Source organism: Manihot esculenta, chromosome 4 (assembly GCF_001659605.2).
Source record: "Manihot esculenta cultivar AM560-2 chromosome 4, M.esculenta_v8, whole genome shotgun sequence".
NCBI classification, from domain to species: Eukaryota; Viridiplantae; Streptophyta; class Magnoliopsida; order Malpighiales; family Euphorbiaceae; genus Manihot; species Manihot esculenta.
This window is the reverse complement of record NC_035164.2, coordinates 33,634,777-33,654,303: the sequence shown is the minus strand read 5'-3', so window position 1 is coordinate 33,654,303 and position 19,527 is coordinate 33,634,777. Positions and strand designations below refer to the sequence as shown.

The 19,527-nt window shown below is 40.4% G+C and overlaps 1 protein-coding gene across 2 annotated transcripts; it reads left to right on the top strand.

Moving 5' to 3' along the window:
• The first annotated feature begins 10,903 nt into the window (after positions 1-10,903).
• On the top strand, positions 10,904-13,219 carry LOC110613347 (transcription factor bHLH87). Of its 2 annotated transcripts, XM_021754425.2 has the most exons (4): positions 10,906-11,146; positions 11,282-11,481; positions 11,572-11,760; positions 11,855-13,219. In XM_021754425.2, the coding sequence occupies exons 3-4, from the start codon at positions 11,584-11,586 to the stop codon at positions 12,941-12,943; spliced, it is 1,266 nt and encodes a 421-aa protein (XP_021610117.1). In that variant the 5' UTR covers positions 10,906-11,146; positions 11,282-11,481; positions 11,572-11,583; the 3' UTR covers positions 12,944-13,219. The 2 variants fall into 2 exon arrangements, with proteins under 2 accessions (XP_043811737.1, XP_021610117.1); XM_043955802.1 differs by having other exon boundaries at positions 10,904-11,146; positions 11,282-11,760.
• The last annotated feature ends 6,308 nt before the right edge of the window (positions 13,220-19,527 follow it).

Genomic DNA, 19,527 nt, shown 5'->3' with positions numbered 1-19,527 from the left:
GTTCAACCTTTCAACAGCATGTAGCAGATCTAAAGGAGATATTTGGGGTGTTAGATCAATACAGAATGAAGTTAAATCCAGCAAAGTGTGCTTTCTTCATCAGAGGGGGAAAGTTCTTGGGATACATGGTGAGTGGAAAAGGCATTGAGCCCAATCCGGAGAAAATAGAAGCCATATTGAATATGCCAGAGCCGACCTGCGTAAGGGACGTCCAGAGATTAACCGGGAGAGTAGTGGCGCTCAACCGATTTATGTCGAGGTCGGCAGAAAAGTGTTTGCCATTCTTCAAAAAATTGAGGAAGGTTCCGAATTTTGAATGGACAAAGGATTGCCAAGAAGCTTTCGCGGAACTTAAAAAGTATCTTAGCTCGCCTCATGTGCTCAGCAGTCCCATAAAAGGGGAAGAGCTTCTGATATACTTGGCAGCCTCAGAACAGGCAGTCAGCGCGGTACTAGTAAGGGTGGAAGAAGGAGAGCAGAAACCTGTTTTCTACATCAGCAAGGTACTCAGAGACACTGAGGTCAGGTACTCGAGCATTGAAAAACTGGCTTATGCCTTGCTGTTGGCAGTTCGGAAATTCAAAGTTTATCTGGAAGGCCACCAAGGAGTTGTGATGACGGACCAACCCTTAAAGAAGATCTTACGCAGGCCGGAAACTTCAGGACGGATGTTAGCATGGTCCGTGGAAATCAGCCCTTACTGTCTGGAGTACCGACCTCGGACAGCTATAAAATCTCAAGCGCTGGCTGACTTCATAGCAGAATGCTCATTCAATGAGGAGAAGGAAGGATCATCCTCGGAGATACCTAGAAAGGAAGAAGAGGGAGAGCTTTCCCAAGAATTCAGCTGGAAGCTATATGTAGACGGAGCATCAGGCTCTGAGGGCAGCGGTGCGGGGATAATGCTTAAAGGGCCGGAGGGCTTCAGAGTGTGTTATGCTTTGCGATTAGAATTCAAGGCTTCTAACAATATGGCCGAGTACGAGGCCTTGGTGAATGGGATGTTGGTAGCCTCGGAAATAGGGGTAACCGACCTCGAGGTGAATAGTGACTCTCAGCTGGTGATCAACCAGGTAACGGGGGTATATCAGGCCAGAGATCCAGTCATGCAGAACTATCTTGATAAAGTAAAAACCATAGAAGCCGAGCTCACAGAACGGGGAGTTATCGTCAGATTTCAACGAATACCTCGGGACGAAAATGAGGAGGCAGACTTGCTTAGTCGATTGACCAAAGAAGAGTTAGAGCAGCTCCCTGACGAAGTATACATACAGCATGTCCTCACACCTGCTTACAAGAAAACAAACACTGTATTGCAGGTGGAACAGAGCTTAACTTGGATGAGCCCCTATCTGAAATATTTAGAGAAGGGCGAACTTCCTGAAGATAAAGACGAAGCCAAAAAGATAGCAGCTCGAGCTGCCAACTACCAAGTAATAAGGGGAACATTGTACAGAAAGGGGAAGTCCAGCCCATGGCTCCGATGTGTGAGTCCAGAAGAAGCCGTAAAGGTAATGGAGGAAATACATAGAGGCCTATGTGGGGCTCACGAGGGAGCAGGGACATTAGCTAACAAAATATTCAGACAAGGATACTACTGGCCCACTGTGAAAAAAGAAGCAGAAGAGTTCGTCCGAAGATGCGACGTATGTCAGAGATTTGCTAATGCCATCAGAACCCCTGCCACTCCTCAAGCAAGCATATCCAGTCCATGGCCTTTCTCACAATGGGGAATTGACATCCTGGGACCTTTCCCCAAGACTACGGGGCAAAGGAAATTTGTAGTAGTGGCTGTGGAATATTTCTCGAAGTGGCCAGAGGCAGAAGCAATAGCCACAATCACAGCTCGCAAGATGATAGATTTCGTATGGGGACATATCATCTGCAGATTTGGCATACCAAGAGTACTTATTTCAGACAATGGTAGACAATTTGATTGCAGCACTTTCAGAGCCTTCACAACAAACATTGGCATATGGCATAAGTTCTCCTCTGTAGCCCATCCTCAGACCAATGGCCAAACGGAAGTCACTAACAGAGCAATCCTCCAAGGATTAAAGAAGCGGCTGGACGGTGCAAAGGAAAATTGGGCAGAAGAACTCAATAGCATCCTATGGGCACTCCGAACTACTCCCAGAGCACCCACTAAGGAAACACCGTTCGCACTCGCTTACGGTACCGAGGCCGTAGTTCCAGTTGAATTACAGATCCCCACTCATCGAGTTCAATTTCTCAGTGAGGACACCAATGGGGACAAGTTAAGAAGCAACCTGGATGCTCTTGAAGAAGTTAGGGAAGAAGCACAAGTCCGAACTGCTGCTTATCAACAACGAGCGGCAAGATATTATAATCAAAAGGTCAGAGAAAGAAGCTTAAAGGTGGGAGACCTGACTTTAAGAAACTTGGAAGCTACAGGAAAAAGAGCAGCCGCAGGCAAGCTAGCACCGACCTGGGAAGGTCCATTCAAGGTGACAAAAGTGGTTAAGCCCGGGGTATACCGAATTGAAGATATGCAAGGAAACCCCGAGCCCCACGCCTGGAACATCCAGCACTTAAAAAGGTACTTCCCTTGAAATATATGTACTCTGAAAGGCACAAATAAATAAAATAACGCCATTCTTTACGCAATGATGTTATCTCCATTAAGCGTGTTACTTCTCTTTGAAAAAAAAAAAAAAAAAAAAAAAAAAAAAAAAAAAAAAAAAAAAAAAAAAAAAAAAGAGAAGACCTCCTTGAGACATAGAGACCTCCTGGAGGTAGAAGACCAGGATCCCCAAGATCTCCTGGCAAAAGAAGACCTCCTTGAGACATAGAGACCTCCTGGAGGTAGAAGACCAGGATCCCCAAGATCTCCTGGCAAAAGAAGACCTCCTTGAGACATAGAGACCTCCTGGAGGTAGAAGACCAGGATCCCCAAGATCTCCTGGCAAAAGAAGACCTCCTTGAGACATAGAGACCTCCTGGAGGTAGAAGACCAGGATCCCCAAGATCTCCTGGCAAAAGAAGACCTCCTTGAGACATAGAGACCTCCTGGAGGTAGAAGACCAGGATCCCCAAGATCTCCTGGCAAAAGAAGACCTCCTTGAGACATAGAGACCTCCTGGAGGTAGAAGACCAGGATCCCCAAGATCTCCTGGCAAAAGAAGACCTCCTTGAGACATAGAGACCTCCTGGAGGTAGAAGACCAGGATCCCCAAGATCTCCTGGCAAAAGAAGACCTCCTTGAGACATAGAGACCTCCTGGAGGTAGAAGACCAGGATCCCCAAGATCTCCTGGCAAAAGAAGACCTCCTTGAGACATAGAGACCTCCTGGAGGTAGAAGACCAGGATCCCCAAGATCTCCTGGCAAAAGAAGACCTCCTTGAGACATAGAGACCTCCTGGAGGTAGAAGACCAGGATCCCCAAGATCTCCTGGCAAAAGAAGACCTCCTTGAGACATAGAGACCTCCTGGAGGTAGAAGACCAGGATCCCCAAGATCTCCTGGCAAAAGAAGACCTCCTTGAGACATAGAGACCTCCTGGAGGTAGAAGACCAGGATCCCCAAGATCTCCTGGCAAAAGAAGACCTCCTTGAGACATAGAGACCTCCTGGAGGTAGAAGACCAGGATCCCCAAGATCTCCTGGCAAAAGAAGACCTCCTTGAGACATAGAGACCTCCTGGAGGTAGAAGACCAGGATCCCCAAGATCTCCTGGCAAAAGAAGACCTCCTTGAGACATAGAGACCTCCTGGAGGTAGAAGACCAGGATCCCCAAGATCTCCTGGCAAAAGAAGACCTCCTTGAGACATAGAGACCTCCTGGAGGTAGAAGACCAGGATCCCCAAGATCTCCTGGCAAAAGAATAGTTGGTGAAGGACTTCAGGGCCCCGCCAAAAAAAAAAAAAAAAAAAAAAAAAAAAAGGGTCGAGCTCCCAGCTCGGACCAATAAGCCCAAAACCGAGCTCCTAGCTCGGATAGATTCATTTCTTCATAAGATCAAGATACGAAAGCCAAAAACAAAGGCCGAGCTCCCTCCATAGAAGAACTCACGAAACCTTAGGAGGATACTGAGGCTATAATCAGAAGCCTAAATCAGTTTATTTAAAATAAATATACAAAGTCACAACGAAGAAAGAAGGACTAGAAGTCAAAAACTAGCATGACAGTTGCCACCAAATGGGTACGAGATTTGATCTCTCAGACGACAGCTAAGAGCTGAACTCACAACTTAAGATTAAATTAGAGCTTCTGAATAAACATATGCAGTCTACATTACACATACGAAGAGTAAAGATAAATGTCAAAGAATATGAAAAACAAAAAGGAAACTAAGATTCCATTACAATTTATTTCTCCGGTGAGGAAGGAGGATGAATAGTCCTTAAAGGACTTACATCAATAAGAACACCCTCACTATTCCTGTTTACAGCCACCCCTGAAGGAAGCTCGGTGTCCTTCGGACCAGAACTCTCAATAGTAGGGGCAATTTCTGACCTAGGATGAAGGCCTTCTTTTACAGAATCAAGATCGTCCTCCTCCGACCCTAGCTCGGACCCCTCTGAACAAGACTCAGCTGGCCGATCTCGGTTCCTCCGGAAATCTCCTCGAGGCATAGGGAAATCATCCTCCCCATACAGCACTGACTCACCATCTGAGTCCACTTCACGCTTGCGAAGCTTGGCCAAAGGGATATCAGGAGCCTGTCTAGCTTCTCTCAAACCGCGATTGTAGCCAGTCGCATACATACGGAAGGCCTTATCAAGGATAGCCTTTTTCATCTCACCAGAAGTTCTAAACTCATAGAGATGTTCTTCACAGGCCTCAGCTACAAATTCCTCAAACTCAGAAGAGTCTTTGTAGTCCTGAAGATGAGCTTCACAGGCCTGTTCAATTTTAACCTTCAGCTCATCAGACTCCTGATACTCCGCTATATACCGTTCACGATTTAGCTGAGCTTTCCCCTCGGCGTACTTTACCACCTCGAGTAGGGCTAAACATTTACGCTCCACAGCCCTGACTTCATTTTTAAGCTGTTGTTGGCAAAGGTTGAACTCCACAGAACTTGCACCCAATTCCTGCTCAAGGACCTCCACCTGGGCTAGGGCACCTCCCTTCTGAGATTTCACCTCATCCAGGTAAGCTTGAAGTCTTTCGAAATCAGCCTTTAAGGCCTCATGTTGGCGCTGGACTTCAGCTTTCTGGCCAATAGCATCATCCCTTTCCTGAAGGGCCACTGTCATAGAGGACAGCTGTTTCACAACCTCTACACAACGAGCTTCCACTTTAGCTGCCCTCTTGTCAGTCTCCTGGAGAATCCCGCAAGTACGGGACAGCTCTGATTCCAGGGATTTGCTGTGCTCTGCTGCCTCAGCCGCTTTGTCTTCAGCCTTTTTAGTAGCTTCCCGCGCAGAATATAACTCCACCTGGAGAGTCTGGATCTGCTCCCGGGCGGCTACCAGGTGACCTCTTGCGTCGCTGGTGGCAGTCAGGTTCTCATCGCGTCGCGCCTCTTCGATCTGGCGGTCCACGGACTCTCGGAGAGAGTGGTCGCGAGCATCAACTTCCATAAAAAGACCTGTCACCTGGTAAGGGAAGCCAACATTTAGGAAAAAGAAATAAACCAAACACAGAGAGAAATGAAAAAATAACTTACCATCAGGAGCATTTCTCTAATTGTGGATCCGAGCTCCTCACGAGAGCGAGACCGGAAGGACACCTGCTCTTTAGTCGAACTGGCCAGATGGCCAGTCAGAGCCAGAAGGCGAGGATCCGAAGCCTCTGTTGTTCCGCTGAACATTCGCTTCCTGAGCAGTGCGGCAACGGCACTGGCCGGAGATTCAGAGGTAATAGCTGACGGATCTAGAACGTCGACAGTAGGGGTTGAGGAAGGGACAGCAGAAACGCCTTTCCTTTTCCCAATAGGAGGGAGAGGTGGAGAAGGCCTGGCAGCAGTTCTGGGTTTCTTCCGGGCAGGAGAAGGGGCAGACGCTCCAGAAGGGGTTGAACGTTTCTCCCCAGTTTTTGGAGTGCCCTCAGGCTCAGTTCTCACAGGGGCAGGGGCACCTTCAACAGAAACCTCTGGGCTCTGATCCTTTAGGAGAATGATCTCCATCCCAGTCCCAGAGGTCCCTTTGTCTTTAACAGGGGACTGAGACTTTCCCCCTAACACCTCCTCAGCAGAATGGGCAACATCTTGCCCCACCTGTCCAGTAGCTTGGGCCTGCTCCACAATAGCTAAGGAAGTCTCCCTGGATCCTTCCGCGGGCGTCGAAGTTGAGCTCGACCTATCACGATTAGATGGCCGAGCTGACTTGGAGCTGCGAGAGCCCGGCTTGGAAGATCGAGAAGCAGCCTTGACAGGAGGATGGCTGACCTTCTTGGAGGAAGTGGCCTGAGCCAGCTCTGCAGCAATCTCAACTACCGAACGCCCGTCCCCAAAGGCGTCAAAAATTGCATGCATATTCTCCCGAGACAGGGCAAAGTTCTTGGGGAATTTGATGCCATCCATTTTTACCTCAGAAGCTGCAAAAAATAAGAAGTTATAAAGAGTCAGCATATCTTCTGATATTATAAGAAAAGAAGAAACAGAATAACGGGACAAAACACTATACCCGTATCACGGATATCCCTAAGATTGGCAGCGAACATACACTTTTCGACGTCATACTTCCTCTCAACGGAAGTCAGTCGACACAACCCGACCTGCTCAATAAGACTCAATTCGGGCAGATCGTTACAGCCCGGAAAGATCTCCCCCCAACTTAGGTCCACATCCCATTATCGGCAGGACCCCAGTTTCAGCTCCGCCACAAGGAAATTCTCTACCCATCCCTTTATTGAATCCTTGTAGCCCGTAAGAAGAGATAGCCCATTACGGGGGGAAAAGTAATAGAAGTTTTGCTTCGCCCTAACCAGGCGGAAAAAAGTGGCAAACAAACAGGCCGTAGGTGCGAAACCCCAACCCAGACAGATAGACTCGAAACAGGACATGAACAAAATAGAGTTTGGGGATAACATCCGAGGAGTTACCCCGAAGTATTCGAAGACCTCAATAAAGAAAGGGGAAAAAGGAAACGGTAGACCAAATTCTCTCTGCTTTAGGAAAAACACTATGCTACGACCCTCTTGGGGATCCACTAAACCAGGAGGGGGAGGGTAGGGAAGAACTATCCTCTCATTTGGACGAGGTGCTCGAATAAAATACAACGGAGTATCTAAAAGCCTCCGGGAGATGTGATCAGTTATATTGGAAGACGTAATACGTGACTCAAGGTTAACAGCATCAGGAAGCTTTGAACTTGCCATTGAAGAACAAGGGAGCGTACCTGAGAACACAATAAGGTGAAATACGCAAAAGGAGTCGCAGGAAGACAGAGAGCAGAAGAGAGCCAATTTCTTTGGAAGACAGAAGGATTTCGAAATGAAAGGCAATGATGAGACGGAACGTTGATCTGAACAGTTTTGTCTTGGAGCGGCGCGATCATTAATTGCTCTCGAAGTTTACCCTCTCAACGGTTAAGCAATAACCGGAGAGAAGGTAAAGGGGCAAAAGGATGATCGCTGGGCTTGTCTACATCTATCAAGGGCCAGGTTCACAATGATAGCCCAGCACTTAAAGGCCCAGGCAAGCCCAACTTGTTCAGACCTGATCTCCAGCCAAGACAACTTAACCCACAAGATTCATCACTTCACCACATCCATGGCAAGTATCAAGGAAATGGAAAGAAAAACTCAAAGATGTAAGCAGATGAAAGCATGATAAAGGTTAGACCTACTCATCACATGGAATATATAAGACTTGACTTGCTAAAACAAGGGTACCTCGGATCTATACTGAGCTGAGAGCTTAGAGTTCAACTCATCCGAAGCCGAGCTCATAGGTCGGAATAGTCCAGCTCGGACAACATGACCTGAGAGCCCGGCCAGCTAAAGGAAACCCAGAGCTCATTTCACTAAGCGAAAGACAGAGCTCTCAGGTCGGCTAGTCTAGCTCGGACAACGCACCTGAGAGCCCGGATGAAGGAGATTCAAAGCTCAATTCATCTAAGTAGAGACCGAGCTCATAGATCGGTCAGGCAACCCAGTTTGGAAATATGAAAGCCCAGTTGGCTAAATGGATCCGAAGTTCGGCTTACAAGTACAGTTAGTTTAGCTCGGAAAAAACAAATTTCAGTTAAAGCTACGAAGAAAAGCAGTTTCAGTACTCCATCCATGGTAAAGAAAGAACAACTCAAGTATGAACGAAAACGAGAACTTCATTAAAAGAAGAAGAGCACATTACAGCACGTTACAAAGGCCTACACTACGGACGAAAGACTATCCTTAAAGGATTTACATAACCACATACATCAGCATCAACAATTACATCATTATCACCTATCCTACTACTTCGGTCTTCGGTTCGGAGAAACTCTCGCAGCTCGATATGTGAGTTTGGCAGAAAGAGCTGCAGAAAGCCAAGAAGTTAATCCTCATAAGCGTTTCCCATGGATCCTCTGTAGGTCGGCATTCGGTTGCCCAAGTGTGATACGCGTGACAAACTCGCATGTCATATGCTGTGTGTATATCACGCATAAAAAAAAAAAACGGGCTTCAGATTACGACCTCAGGAGGATCGCCGGGTTAACGTGTGAAGGTACCAGCAGAAGCTTGACTGAGTGTAGCAGATCTCAGTCTCGCATAATACTGGTACTTCACATCAAAGAGACTAATAATACTGGTGCTTCACATCAAAGAAAACAACAAGCCGAGCACTTGAGCCCCTTCCATCCAAAGAAGGCAGCAACGGGGGAGGTCGGCCAGAAGATCTGGGCAAAATAATTTCAGCAACTTGCCAAATGGTCCCACCCATCGACCGCCCTACCAGACGGATCTCCAAAGCAACATTCAAACTCCTTAGAGGTAACATCCACTCCTCCGAAATTTTGAATTGACTCACCTTCGTCTCAGGTACTACGAAAGAGTCCCAAAGCAGAGATAAGTTAGCACAATTTTCCGTCGAGATGATAAAAGTAAGATTAAAACAAATTCCTGGGGCAACACAGCAATGTAATATTAAGCTCGCCTTCACCCGCGTGAAGAAAGCACCAGATGGATCCTTCACAGATAAAACAAGAAAATCTCTCTGTTCCAACAAAGTGCCTGGGAATGGTAAAGAGGTGAGGTTAATATACATATCCAAAAGTTTATGTTTTGCAGGACAAGGTAGAGCCGAATTCTCAATTAATGCTGTCAGAATCCTTAAAAGATGTTCATGAGAAAGGAAAGAAAAGACATGTCCAGACAACAATGACAGGAAAGCAAAATAATCGAGAACGCGGAGAATAAAGAAAAGTCCGAAAGAGGAAAGAGCAGATAGGATTCAGAAACTGCGCAAAGATAAAAAAAATGAAAGAGTATTATAAAGACACCTGGACACGAGCAGGCGCGGCCATGATGGTTCTTGATATTCACCCCCTCGGCAGTTGAAGCAATAACTCCCGAGAAGGTGAAGGGGCAATTGATGACCACTGGATTTCTTCACCCCAGAACAGGGGCTTAACCACAGCCAAGGGCCCACGACACAGAGGCCCACGTACTTGATACCCTCAACAAGCTTGGCTCATTCCAGCTTCCGGGCCGGGCTCGACCATGCTTCCTCACTCAGTCCAGCCTGCTCCCTGACCAGCGTCCAGCCCAACTCTCGGCCCAGCCCGGGGTCCAGAACAGTACTCACCAGACAGCCTGGCAGATCCACTCGAACGTACGCATGAGGAGAATCAGAGGCCGTTACGCATGTAGCAGGCAGCTGATACCCTAGTACACCCGAATCTGTATGGCAGAGACGCGTGGCCCAATCCTGGAGAGACCTTTACACGTCACCAGCAAGCAAGACAATGTATAAAAGAGGAGTCCCCTCCTCAGAAAGTTTTAAGCCTTATTCTGTAATACGAAACCCTGGAAAAACCCTATTCTATTGGATCTCAGATCATCAGAAATAATGCAGTAAAAATTTAAATTTGAAATGTTTTCTACAAGTGGGTGTTGATCTGAAAATGATGGGGTAAGAAAAATGATGAGTTGACAACAAGAGAATGTTAATGTTGGGAAAAAGAAACAAAATATAATGTGGGAACCCATTCACTCATCAGCTGTAATGATGGGGGCCATGTGGCCTGCGACTCAGAACACCCAGTTTCATACCTCTCTCTCCCTGTAACTCTATATTTTATTACAAAACTGAAAAGGAATGGAACTAATTGTTGTGATGAGGGACAAATGTCTCCAAACAAAATTTCCTATAACTATATATTTTCTTTTCTGACTGCCTTCCTTTGCCTGCCATCATCGTTTATTTATGTCCTAAACTTCCCTCTTCTAGTTAATTTTTATGTTCAAATTCCCTCTATTACTGCTGCATTATGTATCACATCTTATAGTTCATGTTTTTCTTTGATAAAATTGACCCTGATTGAAACTCGAATTTAAAAATTAATAGTATTGAAAATGACTCTAATATTACAAAATTAAAGCTTGTTCATTCGTGCTGTTATTGTCTACATATGATTTTATATCTGGTTGCCCCACTGAAGATCTTTTGGTGTAAATTCAACAACAGACAGTTTACAATGGATAAGTATACCATGAGATTTTTGGGAGGAAAAGGAAAGGGAAGGAGGATTTCTCTTGTGGGTGATTATGATGAGCAAGCAAATTAATTATGGTGTAATGGATTGTTGGGCATAACTTGACAGAGTGGAAAAAGCAATGCAGTAAAAAGTGGAAACAGTGATTTTTGGTGATGATTAAAACTATGATTAACAAGAAAAGCTTTGAGGAATTTTGAAGAAAGTGGGACTGTCAAAAGATGCTCATTCTCTCAGTTAACTGCTGTCAATTTTACTGAAATTTGACAGGTTGCGCATGCCCAAAACCAAAGGCCGGGGAAGAGTCAGAGCTTTCCTCCCACTTAAACAATAATAAAAAAAAAAAAAATCAAAGCTCATTACATGCTTCTCTGAAATCTGCTAGAAACATATTTTATTGGAGCTTCTGTATTAAATTTCTCATATTACTATTTATATTCAACTTTGTGTTCTTCGCATCTGAAGAAGCATACCTTTTAACCACCCTATCAATGTATGGGATGGTTCAAGAGGTAGAACAGAGGTTCTATGTTAGCTTGGTAATTCTGTGGTTTTGTTATCTTTCTTCTTCAAAGCCAGTTTCTTGAATTTCTTTGGGCTTTGTCTTTATTAGAGTGGCTAACTTAGTTGCCAACAACTGACGTTAGCAATGGCTTTTTTCTTGGTGATCACAGTTTTCACGATACTGAAAATTTAAGAGGGGTGGCTAGTTCCATTGTACCCAGATTCCACAGAGAGGAACACCCAAGCTCTCCTACTTTGGCTCTATTATTTGCATTGAAGAAGGATTTGCAGGCAAACGTTTTCACTCCATTGGCTTCTCTGCCATTATATAACTTGCCTGGCAGCTTCTGGATCTGGAATCATTAACTTGGTATGTGTTTGTACACGCCTTGAGCCATTTTCTCTCATTTGTTTTGAGCATTTCTTGAGGTTTGACATTCATAATCTTTGATTTAACTAGGCTTAAGGATCAATGGATGGTTTGGGGTGGGATGACTCACAAGTCCTTGCAGATACTGAACCCTTGTGGAGTAATCCTCAACATGCATCACCTTGGTGGAATAATCAAGAAAATGAAGAAAGCTTCAACATTCTCTCCAAGATGGATCTCACAGAAGACATCTTCAATCAATTTCAAGACCTCCAAAAGGTGAATTCTAATTCTCATGAAAAAGGAAAATGAAATGATTCATATCAGTGAAACGTTTTCTGTCTCTAACTTCGAATCTATTAACTAATGGCAGCGCCAAGTGACTACAAAGATGGCTGAAAATACAGTTGCTGCAAGGTCAGGAGCTGAGATGAGTTGGGGAGATGCTTCAACTCAAGAATTATACTCTTCTCCTTCCATCACTGGCTTTGGCATGAATATTAATCAATCAAGGATCATCAATGGCCTACCAAATGGAAAGGCTGGAGTTTCAACAGCTGGTTCTCTCGAGTCTCTCGATTGTTTGCTCTCAGCAACTAATAGCAACACCGACACATCAGTAGAAGACGATGGGATTTCCATGATTTTCTCTGCTTGCAGAAACTTGTGGAATTTCGCTGCTAACAGTGCAGTTTCATCTGGAGAGTCTGAGAACAATACTTCCAGTGCAAGAAACAAAGAAATGCATTGCCGGGTAAGCGAGCTTGATGAATCTATCTCCCAGAGTTCTTCAGATAAGAAAAGTTCACCGACTAAGCCCGTTCCTATAAAGAGAACTGACGATCAAAATGAGCTCAAAGTGGGTGCCAATAACAAGCATCCTTGTTTTGATCTTCTCCAAACTGATTCTCCTACTTCAGACGGTGGTTTCCAGCTGATTTCAGAGAACCCACCAAAGCCAAAGAGATTTAGATCGGATAAACGTCCAAGGTCATCAAACATCAACTTTCAGCAGCCTAGTTCATCGGTTTCTTCTTCTATTGATGAGGTTGATCCAGAAGCCATTGCACAAATGAAGGAGATGATTTATAGAGCTGCAGCTTTTAGGCCAGTGAATTTAGGCTTGGAAGTGGTGGAGAAGCCTAAGAGGAAGAACGTTAGAATATCAACTGATCCACAAACAGTGGCTGCCAGACAGAGGAGAGAGAGGATAAGCGAGAGAATTAGGGTTTTGCAGAGGCTGGTCCCAGGAGGAAGCAAGATGGACACTGCATCAATGCTTGATGAGGCTGCAAACTATCTCAAATTCTTAAGGTCACAAGTTAAGGCACTAGAAAATCTTGGCCACACACTTGACTCCGTTAATTTTCCACCAACACCATTCAATAGCCAATCTTTTCCCCATGCAAACTCATCATTTTCACTCCAAAACCCTAATCATATTCACCATCCTCAGAATTGAAAAGCTTTTCTTTTTCCCCACAAAAAAAAACCCCAAATAGGAAACCTTCATATTGGATCCCTAATCATGATACTCATCATGACTCCAATGTCCAATGATATGATTAAGGATCCAAAGCCCATTTTCTAGCCTGAAAACAAGTACAAAAGCTAATCCAAGATCCTTACCATAATCTTCATCATCATTACATTCCTTTGAGCCAGAGTTAAAAGCTTAATTTCACTAATGATAGTTTTCCTAATTAATACCACCATTATTGCATCACCTTTTTTTTTTGGCTTTGTTCGACAACGATGTTTAATGGAAGTATTTTATATCCTGCTCTTGTTGTTTTTGCCACAATAAATAAATTGAATGAAGTTGTGTGAAATAGAAAAATGATAATGGAAATAGAAAAAGAAACTTGGGATGGAAGTGGTTTAGGTATCAATGTTGCCTTTTTTTCTAAAGAAAGGCATAGCAATTATAACACTTATGATTCAGATCAAGGGCTAAAAAGTGATGATCACTTGAGCTTGTTTTTTACTATAGTTTGTTTAATGTATCCAATGTACTTAAAGCTCACTTTTCTTGGAGATCTTTTATGATGTTTTTTTAATGTAATTTGTTAGCTAACCAATGCAAGAGACATTCTCTTAAGAGTTGTGAGGTCCAGTCAGTGGTCTGTCTAGCTGATTCAATCCAAAGCGTGCCCTTGAAAATCCCCCCCAATGCTCATTGCTTAGCACATGTTTATGCTTCTGAATTGGCAGGAGCTAGCTTCAATTTCTTATATTTAGTTACAAAATCTGATTAATTAAAAACCCTTTTCTCCCCATTTTTAATTCTACCATTCCTTCAATTTTAACCAGCAAATGATACTGATCATGATGATGAGTTTATGAACATAAGGGTTTTGTTTTTTTTTTTTTTTTTTAAAATGGGTATGTTTTAAAATGGGGCTATATGCTATATTTAGAAATTTCAGTTGAGAAAGCAACCAAAGTCTCGCTCCCCTTTGGGGTTTTGTTTTTATGTTTGCTCATCCAAGTTGACAAATGCTATGCTAGAAATAGCAAGAAGATCAGAAGAGGTCCCCCAAAAAAAACCAACTTGCTTGTGTAGAAAAAACTCATATTTTGTAAGCTTCCACAAGTGGGAAATTAATTTGACTATTAATTTGTTAAAACAGTTGGGATATGGTTGTGCTGTGATGCACATATGTACAGCTATATTTTCCATTGGATTTGATGATTGGCTGCTGGACAAGCCATCTTCTATCTCTTCTTTAAATCTTGCACAATATATATATAAATTTTTTACAATAACTAGCAAAAATTCAATATCAACTCTTTGAATTATTATTTGTCACTAGGCACAACAATGTTGACTTGATACCTCCTTCATCTTTCACTTTCTTTCCCCTTTTTCGCAAACAAAATTTGAATTATTGTTTTGTTTTTTGTTGGCTTTCTGGTGGGTTGGCAATTTGAAGGAAAGATAACTTACTATATTCTTTTTGCTTATTTCAGCCAATGAATATGCTCTGTTCTATTATTTCTTTTTTATATTATTTCTTTTTTTATATATATATTTTTTCATTTAACATGCTTTCAAATATAAAGGTTGTTACAAGAAATAATTAATTAGTTGTTGATATATTTTGTATTGATGATAATATAAATACTAAACCTATTACTTTTAAAACTAAATAACAAAGATTATTAAAATACAAGAAGATATTCTTCATTAAACATTGATATTCTGAGCTTTGTCAGGTTTTTGCAGTTTCGAAAATTGTTAACAATTTCTTATTATATCAACAAATTTGCATTCCAATTAAACAAACAGAAACTGGAGATAAACAGAGGGATCATATTTCATTACAAGACCAATAGCCTGTTAGGAACATGCAGTCACATTCTATACACCACCATCTTTTAATTAATTGAAACCTAAATGTTCAAAATCGACCAAAACCTAACATTTTTTTCAGAAATTTTTTAAATATTTATTATTATAATAAGGTAAATACTTGACCACTAACTTAGTAGCCCAATTTCCTGATGAAAACGGGACCCAGTCCAGTAAGTCAGATTTACAGGACCATTTTCAATTGTCCCTTCTGGTCTGCTCATTGGAGCCATTTCTGTAGCTTGACATTTGTTTAGTTCAACAATCCCGAGGAAACTTGACGTTGCCCAAGAGAAAAAGCCCAAAGCTTTAAACATCATGTCTCTCAATCAACTTGGTTGCGACACAATACCTGCCAACAGTCACAGAATTATTACAATTAATGGATCCAAAGAGACCCCACTAACAATTGGCCCAGGCCAATAAAAACCTAGGCCCAAACCCAAAGTACCTTAGCCTAGTATGTCAACTTCCGAAGGATTAGTTATGTTTGAACTAACAGGGATTAGTTATGCAGTTGTGAAGTTCAAGCTCAACTTTATGTTAAGCATGAGTGACATTGCTGACCAATTTCTGTGAACAAATACCGTAGTGAGTGAGACTAATCGACGGGAATGAAGTTCTGATCGCCAATGTTGACACTTGCACGCTATTATGCCATAGGAGAAAAATAACTAAAGACATGCAGATAGTAAATTCTTATCTAGCATAGGAGAAACGGAACAATAATTTGAAAGTTGGCGTGCTTTCAGCAAATTTTCTCGTCAGTTTCCTGAAAACGAAAGCTGAAGATGTTAGAGAAGTTGGCGAGATATCAACAGCTTGAAAATTATATCCACTTTCGTCTCTTCTTTAGATCACATTATATTAACTTTGATGAATCCTATGTCAGTTCATGTTATAACAAGCAATCACTTCATGGACTGACAAACACAAAAAGGTGATCAACAGTAGCTCCTGCAGTTCTTTCGTGTTAAGGAGGTCCATTAAATTAGATCGCAAGTTATTGCTAGGGAAAAAGAAAAATCTCCTTTCTTGAGAAAGGCTGATTAGCTTACACTGTATGACAATATTTGTTAAAGCCGCCAGAGGTTCTTGACAAAAATTGCCAGGAAACGATCCCAATGTTTATTCTGCAACCAGTAGTTTTAGCAAGTGACACGGCACAGGATCAGGCTTTGGATATATATGAATATATGATCAGTATCAATTTTGCTTAAAAATCTTGAATTCTTTTATTGCACTGTTGCATATAATTAACAAAGAAACACTGAATAGACCAGTGAGCCACAAGGGGTCTCTCGCTTCCTTCGGTAAGAGAGAGAAAATTCCCTTACCTTCTTCTTGTTAGGGTTCTAGCCCTTTTTTTACTGCCATTTTCGTCGACCTCTCCTGTCTCATCCCAGGCATGAGTTTTCCTCCACACCGCCGGGTTGGGGTTATAAATATTTTTATTTTGCTAGTGAATAATGCAGGCGGTACTAATTGTGTGGGTTGTTATTTGGATTGCTCTGTTTTGTCTCTTTAGCTGAGTTTGTCGTGTTTTTCTTTTCTTTTACCTTAGGTGTTGGTTTTCTCTTGTGTTTTTACGGAATTGGAGGTGAAAGCTCAAAGCCAAACTCTTTTGACATATGCTCCAAAGCGGTCACCTATCATCCGGCTACTATTTGTTTAGTGCATATACAGAAATTAATGGCTATTTATTGGGTTGTAATTTAAATTTCATTTTTATTAATTAAAAAATACGAATTCATTTTATTTTAAAAAGAATATCAATGATATATATTTATTTACTCATTTCTGTTAAAAGACAAAATAAGCTTAAATTGCAGAAACACTCTTATTATCTATCCTGAAAATAGACACTCTCTTAAAAAAATATATATTAAGATATAAACAAATATTTTAGGAAAATATGAAGTGTGAATTTAAATATTAACTAAATATGTATATTTTTGAAAAAAAAAATTCGACAGTATTATGATATAATTAGACATCACAAAATTATATAGGCTCAATAATATTCAATAAACTATAAATATTATTTAGATCAACTTATGAAAATTGTTAATTCTAAAAATAAAATTTCATTAATTGATCTAATTAAAACTTATCTTTTTTTAATTCTCAAATCATAAAAATTATTATTTAATGGCGGAAAAATAAATTAAATTGTAATAATTCGATTATAAGAAATAAAATTTACGTATTCAAATATTTAAGTTTTTGAAATAAATTATTAAATTTTTGAACTGCATATTGATTTAAATAAGAATATAATAATATAATTGAGAATTTTAAAAATTTATGGATTAATTGAATTGAAAAGAAGAAAATTTGGAATTAAAATGAAAAATTTTTTTAAGAGAAGAGCAAAGCTCGGTTTCGGAGAAAAAAGAGGTTTCAGAGCCTTCTCAAAACCAAAGCTCTATTTATGTTTTTTTTTATAGGTTTTTTTTTTATTTTTTTATAAATGGGCGGAACATAATAATTTTTTACTTTAAGCCATTCTGTTTGCTAGGGTTGGGTTTGAAGCCTAATTTAGCTTACGAGTACATGGTCTAGAGAGCCCCAGTTGTAAGGTCTAAAGCCTGTTGATGATGCAATTAGCGTTTTCTCTGAATTAATGAATCTTTTATCTTTGATAAAAGAAAAACAAAAGCACTAAATCTTTTAATATTGGTGGATGATAGCTGCAAGCCACCCATCATCCACAGGTATGTCAAAGCTAATAACATTTTATTGAATGAGATCAGATTACAAGCAAAAGGTATAGAATTTGGCTTGTTTCGAGTGCTGCCATCAGAATTTGGAACACACGTATCAACTGCAGTTTGTTGGCATGCGCCAATATCTTGATCTTGAGTAAGTCTAATACATCTTTTTTTTTTTTTGTTGTTGTCAGATATATAAAATTAACCAAGATACATTATAACTAATAAAAATAGTTTGGACGGCTAAATTCTTTAAAAAAACCTAGTTTATGAGAGTTTCCTTAGCTACCATATATGGAGGGCTTCATTCAAGGCACGATTAACCCATGTGAAAGAGATGACCTCTATATTTGTACCGAGACTTTTTGATATCATGCAACATATTTTGAATGTTTATGGGATATTTGTTGATATGAAAAGAGTCAATAAGTTCCTTACAGTCCCTTTCCACGATCAAACGGTTAATGTCTCTATTACAAGTTAAGAGAATTGCCTTCCGACAAGCAAAACTCTCTATGATTAGAGGGTCAGAATTGCTAAAAATTGAGCATTTCCAGTCAAGAAACTGTTTATTATGGTTTCTCAAGATGATAGTTGTGACTCATCTCTTGTTGGCTTTATCTGAGTAAGCTCCCGACAAGTCTCGTATATTCTAGTCGAGCTGTAATCTCTTCTCAACGGTCCAAAGGAGGTACCACTGATAAGAGTAAATCAAAGTTGGAAAGGAGATGAGAATCACACCACTGCAACTCTCGGGCATTCAAGGAAGATATGCTTAATGGATTTTATATTCCTGCATGTTTGACATTCTAGAGGCAAGGAAGGTGTGCATTTGTGTATGACCAAACTTTTGGATAGCTTCTCAGAGAAAACACTCCAAAGAAAATTCGCCAACTTGCTGAGTAGATTAATATTTCATACCTTCTTTTAAAAAGATTCAAGGCAGTGGAATGATGAAGAACTCGAAAATAATGAAATAACACTATTTAAATTTATTCTCAGTTGTGGAGTAATATAGCAGTTAAATTTCACCATGTAATGTTTATGCCTTTCGAATAAAATTAGCATCTTCCTCCATTAAACTATTTCTCACCGGTTCGATATTCCAAGAATTAAAAGTGGAATTTATTTATTGAGACATCCAGATGTTGGCATCATGATCATGTTTCTGGTTCGGTCGGTCTGGAAAGATTTGAGGAATCTAAGAGTCAATTTTGCATAATATTGAATTACCATCTCAAACGTGCCACCTAATTTCTTTTTTGAGAATATTCATTTCTTTTACAGATTCTCAAAAGGAGTAAATCTAGTTTATGGATTACCCTTATCTAGCTAAAAGAGGCATGTTAAAATCTTCTAGAAATCTAAGTCTCCTCTTTCCTTAGGTTTGCAAAGGGATGATCCAGAGGCCTAATACATCTTGAAAACCATTTGCAATACCATCTATCCATTTAAGCACTTGTTTGGGTAACTAGTTAGTGACAGGATATAAGAATAAAAGACTAATTTATGATTATTAAAGAGGCCTTTTATTCAATCATAAATTAGCCCTTAAAATTTTCACCAATAAGATTTATTTGTTTATTTATATATATTCTGAATTTTTAAAAAATTTCCTATTTTATTTTTATTTTAAAATTATTTTATTAAAATATTTTTATATTTTATAAAATCAAACTCTTTCGTCCTTTTTATAAAAAATGATTAATTAATTAATTTCAATTTTAATTAAAATTAATTAATGTAAATATTTAAAATTATAATATTAAATAATATATATAATTATAATTATAAAAATTAAACAGTATAAATATTGAAATAAATAGTTATAGTAATTAATTTTATTAAATATAAAAATATTTTAATTCAGTAATTTTGAAATAGAAACTAATTAGTAAATATTCTATAAAATCAGGGACTTGATAGTAATTCACCTTTATATCTTTAGTTAAACACGGTCCGATCAAATAAGAATTG

Bases quoted from the DNA above. Each gene is read 5' to 3' on its own strand.
- LOC110613347 (XM_043955802.1), top strand. From the start codon at position 11,584: ATGGATGGTTTGGGGTGGGATGACTCACAAGTCCTTGCAGATACTGAA. The intron at 11,761-11,854 runs GTGAATTCTAAT...AACTAATGGCAG, and splicing joins AATTTCAAGACCTCCAAAAG to CGCCAAGTGACTACAAAGAT.